We start from the raw sequence: 22,083 nt of genomic DNA on the forward strand, positions 1-22,083 counted from the left end.
GCCAGCAGTCGTCTAATCAACTCCAACATGTCCAGCAAGGCGTCATCCCTCAAGACCCGGTCCGAAGCTTCGTGTGCCTCCTCTACAGGTTCTGCAGCAGCCAGAGCAAAAGCTGAGGCAGCCAAGGCACAGCTCAGCTTCGCAGCTAAAGAAATGGATTTGAAGGTAGAAAAAGCACAAATAGAAGTAGCAAAAGCTAAAGTCGAGGCATCCATCGAATATTTACAGCATGAAAAAGATGTAGCTTCAGCCATTGCTGAAGCAGAGTCATTAGAAGCATCTGCTGCCACACAGACAGAAACGCGCAGCAACATCTGTCCCTCAGTAACAGCAGAACGAACTAAACAGTATGTCATTGGCCAATCTACATTTGTGAGAAAAGAAAATGATGCTGCTCTTCAACAATCACAAAATGAAAATGTAACACAAAGTAAATCAGAGCTCACCTGTGATCAGCCACCAAGCCCTAAAAAGGAAAATGACCCACAAAAAATTCCAATTGGTCTAACAGATGATCCTGACTGTTGCCAAAAAACTCCAGTCATTTCCCCTTCTCCCCATGCTAATAAAAATTACAGTACCAATTGGTCGAATCAGGTGTCAGCATCTAGCTTCCATGATGCTAGGCCTTTATACAAAGAGCCTAGAGAATCAAATGTGAGTGACTTCATCAGATACTTTGCTCGTCGTGAAATAGTGGCAACAGGGCTGCTCCAGTTTAATGACAAGCCCCAAAACTTCAGAGCTTGGAAACACTCATTTGAAAATGCTATAAGCGGGTTAGATCTAACGGCAAGTGAAGAAATGGACTTGATGTTAAAATGGCTTGGCAAGGAATCGGCTGAACATGCAGAACAACTCAGAGCCATACACATCAACAACCCAGTCAATGGCCTCAACATGATATGGGACAGACTTGAACAATGTTATGGCTCAGCTGAAGTGATCGAGGATGCACTGTTTAAAAGAATTGATGCATTCCCAAAAATCTCATCCAAAGACTTTGCAAAACTGAGAAAATTTAGTGACCTGCTCATGGAAGTGCAGTGCGCTAAAGCTGAAGGAGACCTCCCTGGTCTCGCGTTCCTAGATACAGCAAGAGGAGTAAATCCAATCATCCAAAAACTTCCCTTCTACCTGCAAGAAAGGTGGATTACGGTAGGAGCCAACTACAAATGCACAAAATGTGTCTCCTTCCCACCATTTAGTGTTCTAGTAGACTTTGTTGCACAAGAAGCTGATGCTAGAAACGACCCCAGCTTTAACCTCACACCATCACCTGATGCACCCAGACCAGACAAACTATCTTGGAGGGCAAACAGACAAAAAGAGATTTCTGTGCACAAAACTGATGTCATCTCTCGCACTAGTTCAGACACACAGAGGTTCCCAAACAAAACTGTACATGGTGAAAAGATTTGTCCAATTCACAAGAAAGCCCATTCTCTCGCAGTGTGCAGAGCATTTCGCATGAAAACACTGTTAGATAGGAAAACGTTCTTAAAAGAAAATGACTTTTGCTTCAGGTGCTGTGCTTCATCTTCACACATAGCAAAGAACTGTAAAGCCAAGGTACAGTGTTCCGAGTGCAACGATGAGAAGCACTGCACGGCTCTCCACCCAGGACCAGCTCCCTGGCTAAAAGAAACCGAACCAGCAGCAGAGCATGGCGGGGAGCCTGACACCACTGAATCAGAGGAGATCACTTCTAAATGCACTCAGGTTTGTGGTGTGAATGAAGCAGGCACTTCATGTTCTAAAATCTGTCTCGTGAATGTCTACCCAGCAGGCCACCCACATCAAGCAGTAAGGCTTTATGCCATCCATGATGAACAAAGTAACAGATCACTAGTACGTCCGGAGTTCTTCGAGTTGTTTAATGACTGCGGCCCTAGTTCCCCTTACTCGCTTAAGACGTGCAGGTACCAAAGAGACAATGGGTAGAAGAGCTACAGGTTATGTAGTGGCAGCTTTAGATGGTTCAGTCCACATCTCACTGCCTAGCCTAATTGAGTGCAAAAATATCCCAAATGACAGAGACGAGATCCCCACACCCAGTGCAGCTAGACACCACAGCCATCTAAAGTCAGTGGCTCACCTCATTCCTGCCTTGGACTCTAACGCCCCCATACTAATGCTTCTTGGACGGGATGTCATTAGAGCTCACAAAGTCCGCAAACAGATAAGTGGCCCTAACAACGCACCCTATGCTCAAAAATTGGACCTAGGATGGGTCATAGTAGGAAACGTGTGTTTAGGTGACGTCCACAGAACTCCTGCAGTAAGGACTCTGTTCACAAATGCAACTGAAAGGGGACGTCCCACAGCATTCGAGCCATGTCCTAATGTTTTCAACATAAAAGAGAAACATTGTGGGATACAAGTTCCACTCAACTTCAGCTCCCAGCTGGCAGACAGTGCTTGTGAACCTGATCATTTAGGATGTAATGTGTTCAAACAAACCAGAAATGACAACTACATCTCACCTTCCATCCAGGACAATGCCTTCTTAAAAATAATGGAGGAAGGACTAACAAAAGACACAGATAACAGTTGGACAGCTCCTTTACCATTTAAAAATCCACGCCGAAAGCTCCCTAACAACAGACCACAGGCCCTGAATCGCCTAATGTCTCTTCTTCGCACCTTTGAAAAGAAGAAAGAGATGAAGGAACATTTCATCACCTTCATGGACAAAATATTCCAAAACAAACATGCAGAGATCGCCCCTACACTAAAAGAGGATGAGGAATGTTGGTATCTGCCATTATTCGGTGTCTACCATCCCCGTAAACCCACGCAGATCAGGGTCGTCTTCGACAGCAGCGCCAAGTATGAAGGCTTATCCCTGAATGACGTTCTGTTAACAGGACCAGATTTTAATAACTCATTGCTTGGGGTCCTAATACGCTTCAGAAAAGAAGCCGTTGCCTTCACAGCAGACATCGAACAGATGTTTTACTGTTTCAACGTGCGAGAGCAAGACAGGAACTACTTACGCTTCTTGTGGTTCCGTGACAACGACATTTCCAAAGAAGTTGTGGAGTACAGAATGACGGTCCACGTCTTTGGGAACAGCCCATCGCCAGCAGTAGCCATATATGGCCTGCACCAGTCTGTCCAACGCGTTGAACCGGACTGCGATGCAGATGTGAAGCAGTTTGTCATGCGTGACTTCTACGTTGATGACGGACTCAAATCTCTACCTACTGTTGAAAAAGCCATATCTCTACTCCAAAGAACCCGAGACGCACTTGCAAACTCAAACTTAAGACTGCATAAAATAGCAGCAAACAGGAAGGAAGTACTAGAGGCATTCCCGACTCAAGATTGGATTATTGTAACGGTCTTTTTACGTGTCTTAACAAATCAGCTCTGGATCGCCTTCAGTCTGTACAGAATGCAGCGGCAAGACTTTTAACTGGTACAAACAAGAGGTCACACATTACTCCAGTTCTGGCTTCTCTTCATTGGTTGCCTGTAAATTTTAGGGTTCATTTTAAAATTTTAGTTGTAACTTTTAGAGCTCTGCATGGTGAAGCTCCCCAGTATATCTCTGACCTGTTGAAACCTCATGCTTCATCCCGAGCACTTAGGTCTTCAGGTCAGAGGCTACTGGTGGTCCCACGTACTAGATTTAAAACACGTGGGGATCGAGCTTTTCAGGCACTGGCACCTAGGCTGTGGAACTCTCTGCCGTTGTCTTTACGCTGTCTAGACTCTACTGACTCCTTTAAAAAGCAGCTGAAGACATTTTTATACAAACGGGCTTTTAATTAATTTAATTTTTACTTGTATGTCTGATCTTACTGTAAAGCACTTTGTGATTTTTATCTGTGAAATGTGCTATATAAATAAATTTTACTTACTTACTTACTTACTTACTAAGATCATGCCAAAAATCTAAAAAACCTGGACTTCGAAAGTGATTCGGTGCCCATGCAGCGTAGCCTAGGTCTCCTCTGGGACCTAAGTAAAGACCGCTTCACCTTTGAAGTATCTGATGAGTCAAAACCCTTTACCAGACGAGGTGTTCTATCAACAATAAACAGTCTCTATGATCCGCTGGGTTTTGTAGCACCAGTCACCATACAGGTGAAGTCGATTCTACGCGAACTTACAGCTGAAAATGGGGACTGGGATGCTCCACTCCCTCCCGAAATGGAAGAGTCTTGGACACAGTGGAAAGACTCACTCAAAGACTTGCCTAACATGACCATTCCCAGAGCATACACAGACATTTCCCCTTCAACAGCCGTGAAAAAAGAGTTGTGTGTTTTTTCAGACGCATCTACCAAAGCCATAGCTGCAGTGGCCTATTTAAAAGTGACAGATGCAGAAGGACACAGTCAATGGGTAAGGCTAAGCTAGCACCACGCCCAGATCAGACTATTCCAAGATTAGAGCTTAGTGCTGCCGTTTTAGCGGTTGAGCTCGCAGCTCTTATCTCAGATGAACTTGACTGTAAACTAGATCACACTACTTTCTACACAGACAGTAAAGTAGTCCTAGGTTACATCTACAACGAGTCTAGAAGATTTTATGTCTATGTCAGTAATCGTGTGACTAGAATCCGCAGATCTTCTCAGCCATGCCAGTGGCACTATGTAGCTAGCAGTCAGAACCCTGCAGATCACGCCACTCGTTCTGTTCCTGCATTCCAGCTGCCGCTTAGTAACTGGCTCACCGGCCCTGACCTTTTACATCAGATTCAGAATTCTCCAAATGACTCCTATGACCTTGTAGAACCCAACATGGACGCAGATGTAAGACCTCAGGTAACCGCACTCAAAACAACAGCCTCAACTAAAGAACTGGGCTCAGACAGATTCACCAAGTTTTCTACCTGGAAATCCCTCACACGTGCTCTTTCTAGACTAATACATGTCATCCACAACTTCAAATCACCACCAGGCAAAGCCAATCACTGTAATGGCTGGCATTACTGTGAAACGGGACTTACTGTGGATGAGTTAAAGCAAGCTCAGAACCTTGTCATTCGAGCAGTACAGCAGGACGTGTATGCTGAAGAAATCAAGTGTGTGCAAAAACATGGAAAACTACCCAAAACCAGTCATCTCAAAACCTTAGACCCCTATCTGGACAAAGAAGGACTCCTTAGAGTAGGTGGTCGCATCAGAGACTCAAACATTAGCCAAGGTGAGAAAAACCCTCTCATAGTTCCTGGCCACCACCATGTTGCAGCGCTTCTCATAAAGCACTACCACGAGCAGACCCAGCATCAAGGTCGCCTTTTCACAGAAGGAGCCGTTCGCTCCGCAGGATGGTGGATAGTGGGCGGTAAAAGAAAAGTGAGCACAATCATCTATCATTGTGTTACCTGCAAAAGACTTCGTGCTCCTTTGAGCACACAGAAAATGTCAAACCTCCCTCCAGACCGTCTCACAATGGATCCCCCGTTCACGAATGTGGGCTTAGATGTGTTTGGTCCGTGGTTTGTGTCTTCACGACGTACAAGAGGAAGCGTCAACCAGAATAAAAGAGGTGGCTGCTATCATAAACTGTAGGCCCCTCGTCTCGGTTTCATCAGACCCAAGTGACCCCTTTATCTTGACTCCAGCTGTTCTCCTGACTCAAAAGGTAGCACCCCTTCAGGCTCCAGCTGAAAAATTCACAGCATCAGACCTCTACAAACATCAGTGGCGCCAGGTTTAGCACCTGTCGAACATCTTCTGGGACAAATGGAGGAAAGAGTTTCTCCCTACCCTACAGCCACGCCGCAAATGGCAGTCTAGCCAGCCTAATGTGAGCTTAGGAAATGTTGTGGTACTCAAAGACAGTCGAGTGCCAAGAAATGAGTGGCCTCTTGGTCTCATAACTAAGGTGTTCCCAAGTAAAGATGGTAAAATACGTACCGTGGAAATTAAGGTAGTTAAATCAGATGGTACAAAGGTGTTGACCAGACCTATCTCAGAGCTCGTACCCTTGGTGCCTTCTTAACGTGTTGTTTTCTTCAACGTTTAATCGTGGCGTTTATTCACGCCAGGCGGGGAGTGTTCTGTATCACTAAAATATTATTCCCAGTACGTTGTTAGTTATGTGTTTTTAGCGCCCTCTGTGGTCGTTTCAAGTAATGCACCGTAGAAATGGTTTGTTTTGAAACAACTTTATTGAACAGGAAGTCAGCTCAAGGAAAGGAAGCGAGCGAAAGAAAGAGAGACATATCGGCACACGGCTTATGGTGTCCTGTCGGAAAATTTACTGTCTACATCTTTGGTTTACGGTTGTATCGCCGGTATGTACTTAGTTAAATTACAACTTGTTTTTGTACATTATGTTGCCGCTAGCGCAGTATTTGACCGTAAAGCTAATCTCGGTGCTAAGCTAGCTATCCGCGATGTCGGAGGTCGTCTGAGATGGCCTCAGTAGTTGTATAAAAGTTTATATAATTAGACGTATGCTGTGTATTAGTACTGCGGTGTATAAGTGTATGTTATGCTACGCTTATGTATGTCTTGACTGTATTTTTTGTCTTGTTTTTAGTTTTACCCTTTTGAATGTCAGTAAACCTGTTGACAACGCCCATCGGTCTTCAGAGTGGTGATATGAGAAAGGTGTTCACGCCCTTGCATCAGACATGTACCCGTAACGGCACAAATGCATTATGCTGGGCTGGTATTGGGCAGGCTGAGGTGTTCATGGGCACTCAAACTGTGACGTGAAAAGATGATAAATAAATGACTGCATGACACAGCTGGGAAGAAGACGCTATGATTTTTTTATTGGTGAAGCTGGACAAAAGTATACAAAGGAATGGGAAAAAATCATAAAACAAATCAAAACATTTTCACCTCACCATCGTAACATCATACTGGTCTATATTCACTGACACTCAGTCACATAGGCAGTATAGGAGAATGGAATAGATGAAAAACACATTTTCATTATTTAAAAAACAATCGATAAGATGATTTGAGATTAGCTTGAAATCATTAATGATTTCCCTATTTCTACAATAGGGATTAGGCCTTTTCAACACATGATGACCTCAGTGAAAAGTTTGCTTAGCTGGTCTGTGGAGATGACTGGTGACTCTTTCTCCAGTGGGCCTGAAATTAGTGCAAGTCTTTGTGTTAGAACAACATATTATAGTCATCTCACTAAGTTTCTCCCTAAGTCAGGGGTGTCGAACTCCAGGCCTCGAGGGCCGGTGTCCTGCAGGTTTTAGATCTCACCCTGGGTCAACACACCTGAATCAAATGATTAGTTCATTACCAGGCATCTGGAGAACTTCGAGACATGTTGTGGAGGTAATTTAGCCATTTAAAACAGCTGTGTTGGATCAAGGACACATCTAAAACCTACAGGACTCTGGCCCTCAAGGCCAGGAGTTCGACACCTGTGCCCTAAGTTTTCTATTTGGCCACTAAGGGGCCACAGAAACAAGCTGTGATTTCTGGTCCTTGGGCTGCTACATGCTTCACTATGCTTGCAGGCTAGTAGCTGAATTAGCTTGTCTGCTGTGTGTTTTGGGAAGCCAGCATACTTTGGATTTATAGGAATCTTTCAAGGCTGCAAAACGATGCAGAAATACTACGCAGAGCTGAAAGATCCAAATTTGGTAATAATACTCTATGACCTCATCAGGACAAGAAACAGCTGGTTAGAGCAGGTTCATCATGTCACAGTAGTCTGTCAACATAAATGATCAAACCCACAACTATCAGTATATTTAGCTGTTGTTCAATCCTGGTTGGTGATCAGATGTGCACGCCATCATTTGATATAACACCAGTAAACAAAGAAAGTCTAAAATGTAGCCTTGAAATTTGATCTGAACAGTGAGTGAAATTATCCCAGGATGTTCTCCACATGTGAAGGTGGTTAGAGTGTGGCGTTTCCTACCTTCTTCTAATTGTCGTCTTCCTCTGAAGATGGGATGAAGGACGCAGGTCCTGAAGGTAGTGCTGGCTTGCGGAGGAAAGGATATGTGAGTTTTTCCCTCACACAGTGCTGGTAGGTTCGGTCACAGTCAAATCCAATTGGACAGCAGTGGTAGCCATCCAGACAACATTTGCCCTGCAAGAAACACTTTTAGTCTCTCAAAAGAATAATTATTATAGCTGCAAACTTGTTTCATGGCAGTGGAAGCTAAAAGGAATTTTATTACAATCATGTGTCTTATTGCACAAGAATATTTAGGCTGACTCACAGGAGAGTAGGGACAACAGAACCAGCCTCCTTGTGGGTGTCTGCAGCAAGTAGTGCCATCAGGACAGTAGGTGTAACTGTCACAGTGGACCATTGATTTCTTTATTTGATCTGGGACGTGGCTCTCTTTAAGCTCCTGGAGTGGAGTTCCAGGCAGTTCAGGGGTGTTTGGTTTCTCCGCAGCCTCCTTCTTCACCATGGGTATGGTCAGCCACGGCTGGTCTAATTTCTCACAATTCATGGTAACCAGGTTACAGCGATATCCTGACGGGCAGCAGTGGAGCAGGTCGGCGCAGCACATGGCCTGCAAAGTAAGACCAGCAGAACTTTTAACAACCAACAATCAAGTTACTGCACTGGTGGAAAGTTTCTGACTTTTATGTGCATGAGGACAGCAGCCAAAGCTGATTTTAGCCTTGCAGCAGGTGGCATTGTTTGGGGAAGTACTCACATCAGGACATGCGATAGAGCATGAAGCAAATCCCCACAGAAACACACCGAATGACAAACACAGAGTGATCGTCAACATCTGGAAGACAGTAGCAAAATGACTGTAGATTTTGTCTCTTTGGAGTATCAAGGTCAGACTTTGTAACTTTAATGTAACACTAACACAAAAGCATAATTCACCGTAGAAGAAGTAAACTTTTTTGTAACCTTTACCTTTAGATAGTGAAGAAATTCAACAGCTTCCTGTGATGCCTTTTACTATTTCCCTTCTATGGTATCAAACACTGCTCTTTATATTAGAGGTCAGACACTCCCACTGCACAAAAATGAAAGTTTCACTTCACGTGACACCCCTGTGTCCTGTGACTGAGACACTGAAGTACTTATTCAACTTATTTATGCAAGTAAAAGTGAAAAAGTATACACTTGTAAATGTACTTAAAGTATAAAAGTAAAAAATAAATAATAAGAAGAAGAGTTTATTTTTAGACTTTCAAAACACTCAAAGACACCTCGCACTCAATTAAAATTGCTTGTAAAATAATAACAAAATAAAAGTAAGAAGTAGCCCTTCTGCAAGTTATCTTGTTCTAACTGCACTCTCACTTACAATATTAATTGTTTCACGTGTTAAAAAATGTGCCCATATTAGCAAAGTGTAAGATGTTTCTCATCCGCTCTCTCCACACACACACACACACACACACACACACACACACACACACACACACACACATATATATATATAAACAAAATATAGTTTTTGTTAGCTACTTTTAGTTACTTCCAGTTCTAGCGAACTATACTAACCCTCGCTCACGACCACGATACAAAACATTGTAACTTGTGCTTCAGTTCTCCTTTCATGAGGCTTCTCTTTGTGTTATAAGTTGTTGCATTTCATTAAATCCTGATCCACAGTTTCTGTTCAGGTGCTCGCAAACTACTGCCAACACATAACTGAGTACACACAGACCTATAGAGAGAAACGTGCCTCGAAAGTGTTACGAGACTGGTGCGGTATTTATGCACAATTTTTCAAGTTCAGCTTCACGAATCAGATAGTTTACTCCTTGAAAAAACGTACAAATGTCTAAAACAGGTAAAATCACTCTCACTTCCTCACTTTTTTTGTTTGTTTGTTTTGCTTTCAAAAGTCAGTGCACATCTGCAGATAGAGGGATCACCGTGGTTGTGCATCACTCTCAGTCGCCCTCTGGAGTGAGTGTATGCCAACTAATCTCTGTATATTTTAAATATAGATATAATCCATGTAATGTGGAATAAGACGTTGACGCTAATCTTACCATTCTCTGGTAATAGCAGGCTAACACTAATGTTCGCTAATGACTAATCCTGAATAATTCACGAAGTCGTAGCAGTTTATTTAAACCATATATTCCCTTACTAGGCTACTGTGTAATGCCTTTAGTTGTTAAATCTATGTTTTCTGTTGGAGAGGTGTCTTATTCTGTTTTTTTAAGATAAACGAAATGCCTACTTTAAAAACATACATTAAAAGGAGGAGGAAGAGGAAGCTCAGATGTCCCGGTTTTACACTGGGACATGAAGGCAGCCTACGTTTGTGGATCTGTGCAAAGCTGGCAGTCTGAAATTCTCAAAACCAGATGTGGCGATCCGTGCGCACATATTTAAGGTTTTGTAAGGCAGCCAGATGAATGTGAGACATTTACATGTACAGAAAGTTTTTGGAAGAGAAAATCCTCAGATTTCTGAAGCTAAACTCTAATTGCTTTGTAAATGTGTGTGCACTGGATTTGGACCATCTATTTTTTTGTGCAATTTTATGCAAATCATTTGGTTGGATTTTCATGCCTGGCTTCAATCGAGTGGGATTCAAATTACCCCATTTACCTTAAATATGATATTGTTTGGTGTGTTTCTGAAGGAAAAGAAAGCCAATTATGGTGTTAATGTTTTATTAATCTTGTGTAAGCCATACACAAATGTCATTATTTTAAGAGCAAACCAACCCTACTTCATTTAACTTAACTAAGTTTAACTTATATTAAAACTGTGTCTACAGCCAAGCACTGTTTTAATGTCTTTATATTTTAATCCAAGCTCATAATAAAAATCTATGACTCTCTCACACAAAAAAAATGCACACAAATCACTGCACACTGGAAATCTTAGTTTACACTTTGTAAGACCTTTCTCTCCATATAGACCCAGTCTTTACTGGTTATTGCCACACTTCTTCCTTTTGACATGTGTTTGAGTGTTGGCTGTAAAATGGAGCCTGTCTTTGTTTCACTTCCCTTTTTTTTTTTTTTACCATAACTTTACCATTCCTCCTCCAACATTATTGTGTTACTGTCTTTCCTCATCTAACGGTGTTGCACCATCAGCTTCTTCTTGATTTCTCCATAATTCTAAATCTGCTGCCACCTGCAGAAACCCGGCTGTGGTGCCTGATTTGCAGCAAACTCAGCATGTCTGCTGCTATATCCAGTTGGTCAGATAGGAGACAAACAAAGTAAAAGAAAGAATAAAACACACAAAAATAAATACTTTTTTTAAAAAAAGCTTTCACCTTCCAGTCGTCCACTTCTTTATGTGGCAGTGTGACCTTGCAACCGGTCACACCAACACACCAACATTTTGCGGCATGAAAACTCACATTTCTATCATTTTTATTTGGAAATGTTCTCATGTTTTAAACTTTCAATACAAAAATTTGACTTGAAAACAGCAGAAAAGCCTTTGATTTTTCAGTTTATGAAAAGAATCCAGACATTAGACATTTTCAACATGACCGCAGTGGAAATAAATGGTTGCAGGAAATCTTGTGAAGCTAATTTGTGAAGTTAAATGGTGAGAAGAAAAAAAAACAGAAGTTAAATGGTGACTGTCCAGTGACGCAGAAGTATCAATTTAAACACAAAACAGCCAACAGATACTTAAAGTAATCTTACGTGGATATAACATCAATTACCCACTTGCTGTCTTCTTGTGAAGCTGATCGGCTTCTATCTCAGATGAGGCAGTGTGTCTAACAATTTTCAGCAAAATCTTGACAAATCTTGAAGTAAAATAGTTTAAAAAATTTTAAAAATTAAAAAAAGAAAAAAAATATATATATATTCAACATTATTTGTGCAGCCCCGAGAAATCTCAAGAGTAAGAATTTCTGCATTTCAAGGAGGAGGCCTCGCAGGTGTATCCATACTCACAGCAGTGCAGACCATCTGCACAACACTGGCCCTGAAATCAGTCAAAAGTGTTTGTGTTAGAACAAAACACCAACCTTATTCCAGCAAGAGGTGATGGCATTTCTGGGATTTATGTACAATCCTTACCAGTGGGTAGGGACAGCAGTTCCACTGGCCTGAGGATGCCTGGCAGCAAGACATCCCCCCCTGGCAGTAATGTAGGGAATCACAACGAATGACTTGAGCCTCAGGGGAGCCGACGTGTGTTAGAGCTGGTTCTGGTATCTGCAAAACGGGAAGGACAAGCTAACTATTAGCCTGTTCCTCTTATCCAAAAATGAGTCCATTCATCAATTCTCTTAAATGGGGGATAAAGTCTATCTGAGCTGTCACTCAATGTACACTTTGTATGTAGGGATGGGAATTGATACAAATTTATTATACATCGTAGCATATCAAAGACATTACATTTGCGAAAACTGACTGCATGCTGTGGGTCAAATGTTTGCAGGTGCTTGCAAAGTTGCTTCAGCAGCACGATGCAGTTGTTTCTGTCCTGTATGCACTTTGCACCTTACCATTGCAATCTTGTCCTTTTAAGCAATAAAAATCAAAGTAATATCCACGTCCAAGACTGTGCCACTGTTGTCCTCCTCTGACAAGAGGAACCGATAAACAGAGTGTGCAAGCAGACTAACAACTCCAAGGAACTGAACTTTTTCTGTGTGTATGTGAGCGTGTGTGTGATTTTATCTAAAAGTCCTTAAAAAAACTGGTTTCTTTTTGTATTTAATTAATCAAGTTAAACCAGGATTTTTTTTTACTTTACTTGGCCATCTAAGGAGCAGCAGTATTTCTGAAACCCACGAGGAAAACTACACAGAGCTAAAGGATGCAAAGTTGCAAAAATCAGCAGCTGTCCAGGTATGCTCTCATCGTGGTAAGAAACAGCTGATGCACGTGCACTTCTTTTCTTGTCACATATAAAATGATTACAGCTGTCTTGCAATATAAGTGAGCAAACCCACAGCTGTCATCACATTCATGTGACTGGTGAACTCATGTGATCCTGCGTTATTGCTTTATTTATTAACTCCTTGATTCTTTGTGTAACATCGCTTCTTTTCAACAAAGTGAGGAGTTAAAGCGACAGGCAGCCTTTAAATGTTGTAAGCGCAGTGTGTCCTACCTCGTTCATGCTCTCTTTGTCCTCTGACATAGGGATGACAAAGGCAGGTACTGAAGGCAGCGCTGGCTTATAGAGGAAAGGGTATGTGAGTTTCTGTGCAGCGTCCTTCTTCACCATGGGAATGCTCAGCCACGGCTGGTCCAGTTTCTCACACAGCTGTGTCACCAGGTTACAGCGATACCCTGACGGACAGCAGTGGGCCATGTCTGCGCAGCACACTGCCTGCAGAGTGAATAAGACTTATTTCCAATCTGACTTCCAAAACCAACAACAAGCAAAACAATAAATAAAAAAACAAAACAAAGCAACAACACTAATGGAAAGTTATATTTGTGTGAATATAGACTTACTTTTGGATACTGACAGCAGCCATATCCATACTCAGTCTTGCAGCAGGTAGAGATGTCTGAGCAAGTACTCCCATCAGGACACGTGATAGAGCAAGAAGCAAATCCCCACACAAACACCCCGACTGACAACCACAGAGTGAGCCTCGACATCTGGAGGGAAGAGCATCACAGTGACTTTTTCCTTTTCCCTTTAATTCTTTTCAACTGACATCAAGGTGATATTAAAAAGTAGATAAAGTGCATATTTCTTCGCAGCTTACAAGTCAGACTTTTTGATCATATGTACTCCTGTACCTACAGTTTCACGTTCGCTTCTTTGAAAACTTCTTGCTCTCAAATTAAACTTACAAAAGAGGATATTAAACCAATAAATTGCCCATAAAAGATTTTAAAATCAAATCTTTGAGTCACAAACCTTCAGATAGGGAGGAGATTCAACAGTTTCCTGTCATATATTTCGCACTTCCACTTCGCACTGAAACTTGCATGGCTTTTTATAGTGCAGGTAAGACCCGCCCACTGAGGAGCAGCTGAGAGCTTGACTTCACATCACAGCACTTCTGTCCTGTGACAGTCATATAGCAGTTTTTAAGGTTTCTGGAACTACTGTAGCTCACGCCCACAGATAAAGCTTCTATTTTTAAAGGGAAATGCATTGTTTACTGGGAAACTTAAAGATTAAACAAGGCTTTATGAGCACACATTAACCTTTCATACCTCGCACTGTTTTGATCACAAGACCTGCCTGTGAAGTCTCACTGAGACACAGTGCTGTCACTGTGATGAGTGGGTAAATGTTCTCAAACTTTTATTTGGCCTTTACGCTCACAGTTGGTGAAAGCTTTATTTTTTTTATTATTATTGAAATCACCTAAACTACGAAATGCCAGCACATCTTTGCTCAAAGGAAACCAATACCCCCACCCCCACCCCCACATTAATTCTCAGTTCCCACTTTTATACGTTAGGGAAATTACTGCATGCCAATCCATGGCTAAACGTGTTCTACTCTGCATTTTTCTATCCAGGTATGCTTTTACTGCACTGGCAGCGCATTTGGGATCATTGTCATGATAAAAAATGAAGCTGTTGCCAACCAGATGATTTCCAGATGGTATTTGCATGGTGGTCCAAACTCTGAAAGAACTTTGTTTTCATAATGCCATCAATTTTGACAATATATCTCAGCCACTTGCTAAAATGGCCCCAACCGTGACAGAGCCTCCAGCGATCACTCTCCTGCATTTATAGATGGCAATTTGAAGCTAAATTTTCAAAGTTCATAAGACCTGTTGCCACTGATTTTCTGTCCTGTTCTTGTGTAACTTGACATTCCCCAGCCTTTTCTCCTTGTTTCCTTTACTTAGGAATGGCCTTTTAACAGCCACCGTCCCTCTGAGACCATTTCTGATGATCTACCTGCTGTTCACTGAAGCTGAAGGGCCCGATGCACCTCCTAGGTCTTTTCCCCCCCTTTCTTAAGGATATGACTTTCAGATGGTGTTCATCTCCTGTGGAACCACTTTGTTGGTATAAAAAAAAGAATTTTATTTCTGTCAGTGTTATCTTTGCCATTTTTCATAGACTGAAGCCTAGATACAATTTAAAACTGGTTCTTTGCCAAGTTGTGTGTAGACACAAATAGGTTCATCCCTCAGGTTGTAAGGTGCTGTTTTTATGCTTGAATCATTCACAGGTCAGAGTTAAGTGGCTTAACAAACAAAAAAAAATCCTCTAAAAATGTCAGGTAGAAGCACTGGGCTGAAAGTGAGTGAAAGCCTTTCAGAAAGCCTGCAGAACTGTTGCTTGAGACCACTTGAAAAAATACGAGTCTGGCTCCTTAGAGACAAAATATGGAAAAATGAAGCTCATAACACTTTCCACAATGGTGTCACACTTTCGGCTCCTGTGGTTTCATCGGTGAGGCATCTCATTCATTTCGAGGTATGACAGATTCAAACACAAAGTCAGACTCATGGTTCAGTAACAGGCATTTAAAGTCTTAGTGAGGCTTACATATTTGTGTTTCTTTTTCCGGTTTCAGAAACAGAATGGAGAACTGGGTCCAGCAACCTGGAGACCTGCAAACAACACTTTCTGGCCTCAGTGTTGTAACTACATAACAGCAGCAAAGGTTAAAACAATACTTTATTATTGAACTCCATTGTTTGTACAACTACACTGCAGTGTAACAACTCATCTAACAAAAACAATTATCCCTTGTATTACTGTATGACTGTGCAGCTCATTTCTTACAACAATGGCCAACTTCAATATGAAGCTGGCGAGACATCTGGTCATCACGTCTACATGCATCACGCAGGCACTAGCATCAACAGCCTCGTGTAGCAATGAAAGATGTCAGGTATGAAGCACAGAGGCTAACTCCTAGAGGGCTAGCGTTCTGAAGGCGGTGGGGAGTGCCAGGCACACTCAAATCTCCAGAAAGAGATGGGGGGGGGGGGGGGGGGGGGGGGGGGGGGGGGGGGTTCAGTCCTGTCTTTGAGTGAACTTCAGACCAATAATGCAGAAAAATCATGGTGGTAAAACAAAACAAAAAAGATATGCACTATTTGTTTCCACTTAGAGGGACCAGCACTTTCTTCCCAATTTTCACTTCACACATAGAAGCCGAGCATTTAGGCCTGCTGCTTCCCCTGTATAGGTGGAAATCCCCAAAAATTGGATGCGAGTAGTTTTTGGTAGTCAAAGGCAAACATGACTCTACTTTTGAGCTGTCAGAAAAATGGAAGACGTGTTTTCAGTCGAGGTCCGAGTCCGACTGAGACGCCGTCTTCTTTTTCTTTTTTCTGCCATGTTTTTTGTGCTTCCTTTTCCTCTTCTTCTTGGATTTATCCTGGAAAAAAAAAACTTCTGCATTTTAGCGACTGATTCGTCTTTTGAACGATGTACAAAGATCTACTGCTCCGCCCACAAAATCTTGTTTGCGGACTGTCTTGAAATAGGAAATGAAGTAAAATGTCTCACTGTGAATTTCTCCTTTTCCTCGCTGCTTCTCTTTTTTTTCTTGGCTTCAACCTGCAGGAGTAGAAAGTTGAAAGGTGACGAAGAATTTAAAAAAAGAAAGGAAAAACAATTCCCCTAATATTTCACAATAGTGGAAATTTTGCAACAGCTGTAACAGCTGTGTGGTCAATCCAGGATTAAAGATGTTGTCAAACATAAGTCTTCATGACTCCTTTATCTCTCTTCTGAATTATTAAATACAATACATGCAGTACAGATCACTGGTTAGTTAAAGATGGGCATGTGACCCAGTTTGAGATTATGATTTATTTATTTATTTTATTTATTGCATCTTGTGTTTTGTAATTTGAATATATTTATTTACTTATTTAAATTCTTAAGGCTGTTTTACTCCTATGTTCAGCAGTTGCTATTTTTAAAAGTGCTTTATAAATGAAGCTGGCTTGGCTAAGAACACCATTTAATCGGATAAAGAAACTTGACACAAAGATTGACTTCCCCCTACAGTAAAGAGACACGAGAGCTTGAACATCTGGTTGCATAAACATTTTAGGAAAAATGAAACCGATTTGACTTTTGTTCTGTATCGCTACTGTATCCAAGTACGAGGTTTAAAGAGGGACACCAGTGAACGGCCTCAATCTGACAGGGCTGAAATGTAAAAGGCTCCATTGAATAACATGAAAAATGGTTCAGTTTGACTGCTTGAATGATTAAAGTAACTAAGGCTTTGTCCAGATAACTATCAGAATGAAAAGGTAACAATTCAAGACATAAATCAAAGTGGTTCGTATTTCTATCCGATGTCTACATGTGCATCTCAGGGTGAATGCTTAAATAAGAAAATAACATCTAAATAAATAGTGCTCAAAAAGTCAGCAGACAGAAACAAACATGTGATTTATTCAAGTATTTTGGTTGGAGGCTTCTTTTATGTGCAAAACAGGAGGATCACTAATGAGTAACCGACCCCTTTGTGATTACAACAGAAGCCCTCTGAAAAACTCAGGTGACATCTGGACCAGAGCCACTACAGGTTTGTATTTGCCAATTAGCTTTTTATTTTTATAAGATTATTTCTGCTAGTTTCAATTTTTCCCCTAAGACATCTAGTTTTCTGATTTTATTTTACCAAAACATTTTTTCTGATCTAATTTTAAGTTCAGTTTTAATCAGCTATAAAAAGCCTTGGTCTGCACAAACAATCCGTTCGTGTGCAAACAGCAGTGAAGACAGACTGCCATAAATATCTGACCTGAGAATAAGATCGACTCAGCTCTGACCAAAAAAAAAAAAAAATTATCAGGGGAGCAATTACAGTGAGGAGCTATTACATTTAAAAGCCGAGAGGACCAAATAAGCAAAAGAGGAACAAAGGATGAACAAAGAGTAACGCTCAACTACTTCAAGTCTATTTGTTAAGTGAGGCGATGGATACATTAGCAATAAAAAAATAATGACTGCAGAAATGTGTGATAGAGACAGAAATAATACTTACTGCCTCATCATCATCAGAGTCAGCAGACGACTCTGATGATGAGCCTTTATAACTTCTCTCAGCCTTCCTCTTTCCTCTACGGCTCTTTTCATCCTGATGGACACAAGATTTATTTATTTAAGTTGTTTCAGGAGGAAAAAAGCCAGAGGAATGCATTTTAAATCAAGTGTCACCATCAAAATGACAGATAAGTGAATAACGGAATAAAAGTAAATTACCTTATCTCTGTCACCTTCTTCCTTTATTCTTTTCCTTTTCTTCTTGGAAAAAGAAAAAAAGGACAAAAAATTACCACCACAGTCCATTTCTATAAAACTGCAATGAATCGACTACAACTACATGCAGCATTAGAAAGAAAAACCTTGCTTTCAGCATCTGACTCATCCTCTGAGCTGTCCGATGCTCTTCTGGATGACGACTTCTTTCTCTTCCGCTTCTTCTTTACAGTCTTCTTTTCATCCTGCACGTGCAAACAAAAACTGCAATCAGGGTTTTACTGTATGTGAAGTAAAACAGGAATCCTTCTAAGATCCATTAAAGTCTTTATAAATCTGATCTCTCTATAATGTACAGTTTTTTTCTTGTTTTTTTTTTTTTTTTTTTTTACTTTTGGGGGCTTTTTACCTTTCTATTAAGGTGAGAGAAGGCAGGGAAAAGACATACAGCATATGAAGTCAACAGCCTTGTGGCACACGGGTTGACTGCTCAAGCCAAAAAACTTGCATCGCGAGTTAGTTTTGATAGTAAACTGTCATCCAGCAGACTCCAGAAATGTCCCAACCCAAACCCGTTTAATGCTACATGCCGTGCAGCTGTATTGTGTTACACTAGATTAGGTTTAAATAAAGCACATGAGATTAGGGCTGCACAATTAATCATTAGAAAATCGCGATCTCAATTCATACTTATGTGCGATCTCATTTCCAAATGACAACGGTTTAAAAAATAAAAAAAAAATTTTAAAAAAGGAAGAAGAAAAAAAAAAAAAAAAGATGACAATTGTACCGCATTTTGATCCGGGACATAATCTGCATGAAAACAAGCGCTTACTCTTCCTGCTCAACAAATGACAAGGGCGGAGCCTTATACCACGTGATACAGAAGCCAGCTGGCAGGGAAAAAACAACGGAGAGCATGTGAGAGATGATGAAGCTGCAAAGGCCAAGAAAGTGACAGGAGAAAATCCGTCCCGGTCAACCACCCCAAACAACAATAACAGGAAGCTTATACAGCGCTTCCCTATACCTGTCGAACTCCCGCAGGCACAAAGAAATTACGGAGGCTATTACTTATCACCTGGCTAAATATATGGCTCCCATCAACACTGAGCAAAACAAGGGATTTAGGAAAATGATCAACACCCTAGACAAACGCTACACAGTGCCGTCACGTAACTACTTTTCAAATGTTGCACTACCTGCTCTATACACACAGTGTCGAGCAACGGTGGAGGCGGAATTACAAGCAGTACAACATTTTGCAGCAACGACAAAATGTGAGACATTTGTTGTTTTTATGTTCAGTCTCAACTGTTACGAAGTTGATGTGCAGTTAATAAGTGCAATAAATATTTATATTGGAAAAGAAAATCGTGAGAGAATCGTGATCTAAGCAAAAATAAATAAATCGTGATTCTCATTTTATGCAAAATCGTGCAGCCCTACATGAGATGTAAAATGAATCGTAAAAGGACCTTACCTCGTCATCTGACTCTGAGGAGGAGCTGCTGGAGGAATCAGAACTCGATGAGGAGGAGGAAGATGAAGAATGCTTGACCAAAACACAGTGGAAGCAGGGTTCATTAGATATGAGGTTATTCGATTGTTTGAAAAAACAAACTGCATTTACAGGCTTGAATAAGAGACGAGTTTAGAAAACATGCACTCTGTGTGTATGTATCAGTAACACGGCACAGCTGTTAATCAAAATACTGGAGGTCTCTCCTCACCCTGCTGGATTTCTTCTTCTCCTTCTTCTTTTTCTAAACACAAATGCCAAGCAAACGAAGCACAGAGAAACAAAAAGTGAGTAAAGGTGAGAAATAAAAATAATACTTCATGAATCTGATACAGGATTCATATCATACCTCTTTTTTGTCTTTCTTCTCCTCCTTGTCCTTTTCACTTCCGCCTAACATTTTCTCTCTGTTTTTGGCGAGTTCTTTCCTCCATCTCTTAAAAAGCAAGAAACAATGTTACCAAAATAGTATGTGGTGTTTATCCGGTAACTGTTTCAATAAGGTGCAATATTCTCATCTAATATGAATTACAATGTGGCTACAGTGAGAAACAGTGATGACGCTTCAGATGCTGTACACAATAAAATAAATTAAAAAAAACTCTCAAGCTCTCACAGTACGGGCATGTTTCCATTGCAAACACAGATTTCCCCATAGAAGGTCAAATATGTGCTCCGAGTCCATTGTATCAAACATTCTCACACTTGTACATAAACAGCCAATTAATAATAACCAACTAACCAAACAAACACATCTTTGGACTGTGGGAGGAAGCCAGAGTACCAGGAGGCACAGAAAGGCTCCAGCTGAACAGGATGTTTGAACAAGTGCACCCCTGTGCCACCCACAAATTAAATAACTTTAAGATTTCATTTGTCTTTTTAACTTATAGACAAGTAAGGCCGCCATGGAGTATTAAAAGTAAGCTAACTCCAGAGGAAAACTGTTGATTAACAGCCCAGTTCATGCCTGTTCAAATACTCTGTATATAATGCAAACGTACCTCGTTCATTTTGTCCTCAAAGTCAGCCAGGGCTCGAGAGCCCTTTTTCTTCTTCTCCAGCTGTTCCTTTAGCTCCTCCCTGATAAACACAATAAATAATTTTTTAAAAACGGATTTAATTCCAAAAGTGTCACCTTTTGGGAAAGACTGAATTATTCTAGTTAAAGGTGAGGTTAGTGTTCTTATTTAGGAATCACTAATAGCTTTATTTACTTAATACTGTTCATACGCTTTAGAGTTTTGAATTTATTATAACCCCTTAACAAAGATTGTGCTGCCAGATATGTGCACCTTGACTCCTTTGGCTCTTTAATAGTACACCAAAAATGTTCTTGTGGTGATGATAAAGTGAGGACACCACTTTACACCACTAAGCTGCAAATCTGCCCTTTACTTACCATGTTGGTCGAGGTCTGCTTAAATAATCCTGAATGGTTGGCCCAGAGCCCTGTACCGGCCCCCTGGCTCGTGCAGCAGCAATGGGGTTAATGTAAGCCTGAAACACAGACAAAAGCATTCATTTCCATCCTTCTAATAGAGGGACACTTAAAATATGGCATAATGCATTGCAATTCACCAGTACTACATGCTGGATCGCTAAAATAGCTGTGAAACAGGGCAAACAGAGCCTGGGCATGGGGTTTACAGCAGGACTCTGCTACTGTGTAAGATTTATGTGTACCTGGAGCCTCCCCGAGGCTATAATATCATTGGCTAACATTAAAGGGGGAGACACTTGGAAAACGCTCAAAAGTAACACCAACATTAACATTAGCAGGCACAGCGCATTTAAACAACATTTAAAACAGGGACTGGAGTACACAAATTACAGTAGTAATCAGTAAACAAGTAGTTGCTGTATTTTCTGCCAATCAACGACGGTCAAGGCAGTTCGCCTAAAAACCTGAACTACTCCCAAATTTAGGATTACCTTCTGATGCACTAAGCTAACGTTAGCTTTGCGTCGATCAAGCTGTTTGAAAGCCTAAAGATTAAAGAAACCAATCTACACTGTTGCATTTCCAAGCTAAGTGTGTATATGCGCGGCTAAACTAACCACCGTACACAGCAGGCCTAGCATCACAATACCTAGTGGACACGTACGTAAGCTAACCAATGCTAACTGCAGCGCTAGCCCGTTTATTTTTATCTTGTTTACTAAATGTCACGCGGTATATATGCAAATAATTTTAATCAAATTATGCGGCACCACTCACCACTCGATTGTCTCTCTTGCCCATGTCGAGTCAGCAATGGGGAACAATATCCAAAAGAAAGAACAACCATTTGTGTCACCTTGCTAACATTTACGTAGCCACTTCGAGTTGATAAAAGCTCGACTGATTCTTCTTCTTCGGCTGCACAATAGGCGGCTGCCGTCGCAAATACTACACTACTGCCCCCTTCTGGAAAAGAGTAGGATTTTGTGTCAGAATCCAAGTAGTGTTGTGCGACATTGCGAAATAAGCCAGAAATTAATGCTATTACTAATACTTTTATTTTACTTCTTCTTCTGGCC

At 41.1% G+C, this 22,083-nt stretch overlaps 4 protein-coding genes across 5 annotated transcripts; 1 reads left to right on the forward strand and 3 right to left on the reverse strand.

Annotated features, from left to right (window-relative positions):
* The first annotated feature begins 3,735 nt into the window (after nt 1–3,735).
* On the forward strand, nt 3,736–6,742 carry LOC143414557 (uncharacterized). Its single transcript, XM_076879215.1, has 2 exons — nt 3,736–6,256; nt 6,505–6,742. Exon 1 carries the CDS (start codon nt 4,353–4,355, stop codon nt 5,526–5,528), a length of 1,176 nt encoding a protein of 391 aa, XP_076735330.1. The 5' UTR covers nt 3,736–4,352; the 3' UTR covers nt 5,529–6,256; nt 6,505–6,742.
* Nucleotides 6,726–8,946, reverse strand: LOC101465631 (progranulin). Its single transcript, XM_014407959.3, has 5 exons — nt 8,836–8,946; nt 8,624–8,701; nt 8,174–8,476; nt 7,867–8,040; nt 6,726–7,070 (listed from the first exon to the last, which is right to left on the reverse strand). The coding sequence occupies exons 2-4, from the start codon at nt 8,699–8,701 to the stop codon at nt 7,873–7,875; spliced, it is 549 nt and encodes a 182-aa protein (XP_014263445.3). The 5' UTR covers nt 8,836–8,946; the 3' UTR covers nt 6,726–7,070; nt 7,867–7,872.
* A 2,316-nt stretch (nt 8,947–11,262) lies between these two features.
* On the reverse strand, nt 11,263–14,248 carry LOC112430162 (progranulin). The gene is made up of 5 exons (XM_024798338.2): nt 13,753–14,248; nt 13,338–13,487; nt 12,988–13,209; nt 11,946–12,083; nt 11,263–11,850 (listed from the first exon to the last, which is right to left on the reverse strand). Exons 2-5 carry the CDS (start codon nt 13,485–13,487, stop codon nt 11,761–11,763), a joined length of 600 nt encoding a protein of 199 aa, XP_024654106.2. The 5' UTR covers nt 13,753–14,248; the 3' UTR covers nt 11,263–11,760.
* A 1,219-nt stretch (nt 14,249–15,467) lies between these two features.
* Nucleotides 15,468–22,019, reverse strand: fam133b (family with sequence similarity 133 member B). 2 transcript variants are annotated; one of them, XM_076879217.1, is made up of 11 exons: nt 21,782–22,019; nt 20,963–21,060; nt 20,565–20,643; nt 19,910–19,996; nt 19,772–19,804; nt 19,522–19,593; nt 18,185–18,283; nt 18,042–18,083; nt 17,824–17,916; nt 16,326–16,376; nt 15,468–16,194 (listed from the first exon to the last, which is right to left on the reverse strand). In XM_076879217.1, exons 1-11 carry the CDS (start codon nt 21,803–21,805, stop codon nt 16,099–16,101), a joined length of 774 nt encoding a protein of 257 aa, XP_076735332.1. In that variant the 5' UTR covers nt 21,806–22,019; the 3' UTR covers nt 15,468–16,098. The 2 variants fall into 2 exon arrangements, with proteins under 2 accessions (XP_076735332.1, XP_024654103.1); XM_024798335.2 differs by having other exon boundaries at nt 18,042–18,080; nt 21,782–22,000.
* Between the last annotated feature and the right edge of the window lie 64 nt (nt 22,020–22,083).

This window comes from Maylandia zebra, linkage group LG22 (genome assembly GCF_041146795.1).
Source record: "Maylandia zebra isolate NMK-2024a linkage group LG22, Mzebra_GT3a, whole genome shotgun sequence".
Taxonomy (NCBI): Eukaryota; Metazoa; Chordata; class Actinopteri; order Cichliformes; family Cichlidae; genus Maylandia; species Maylandia zebra.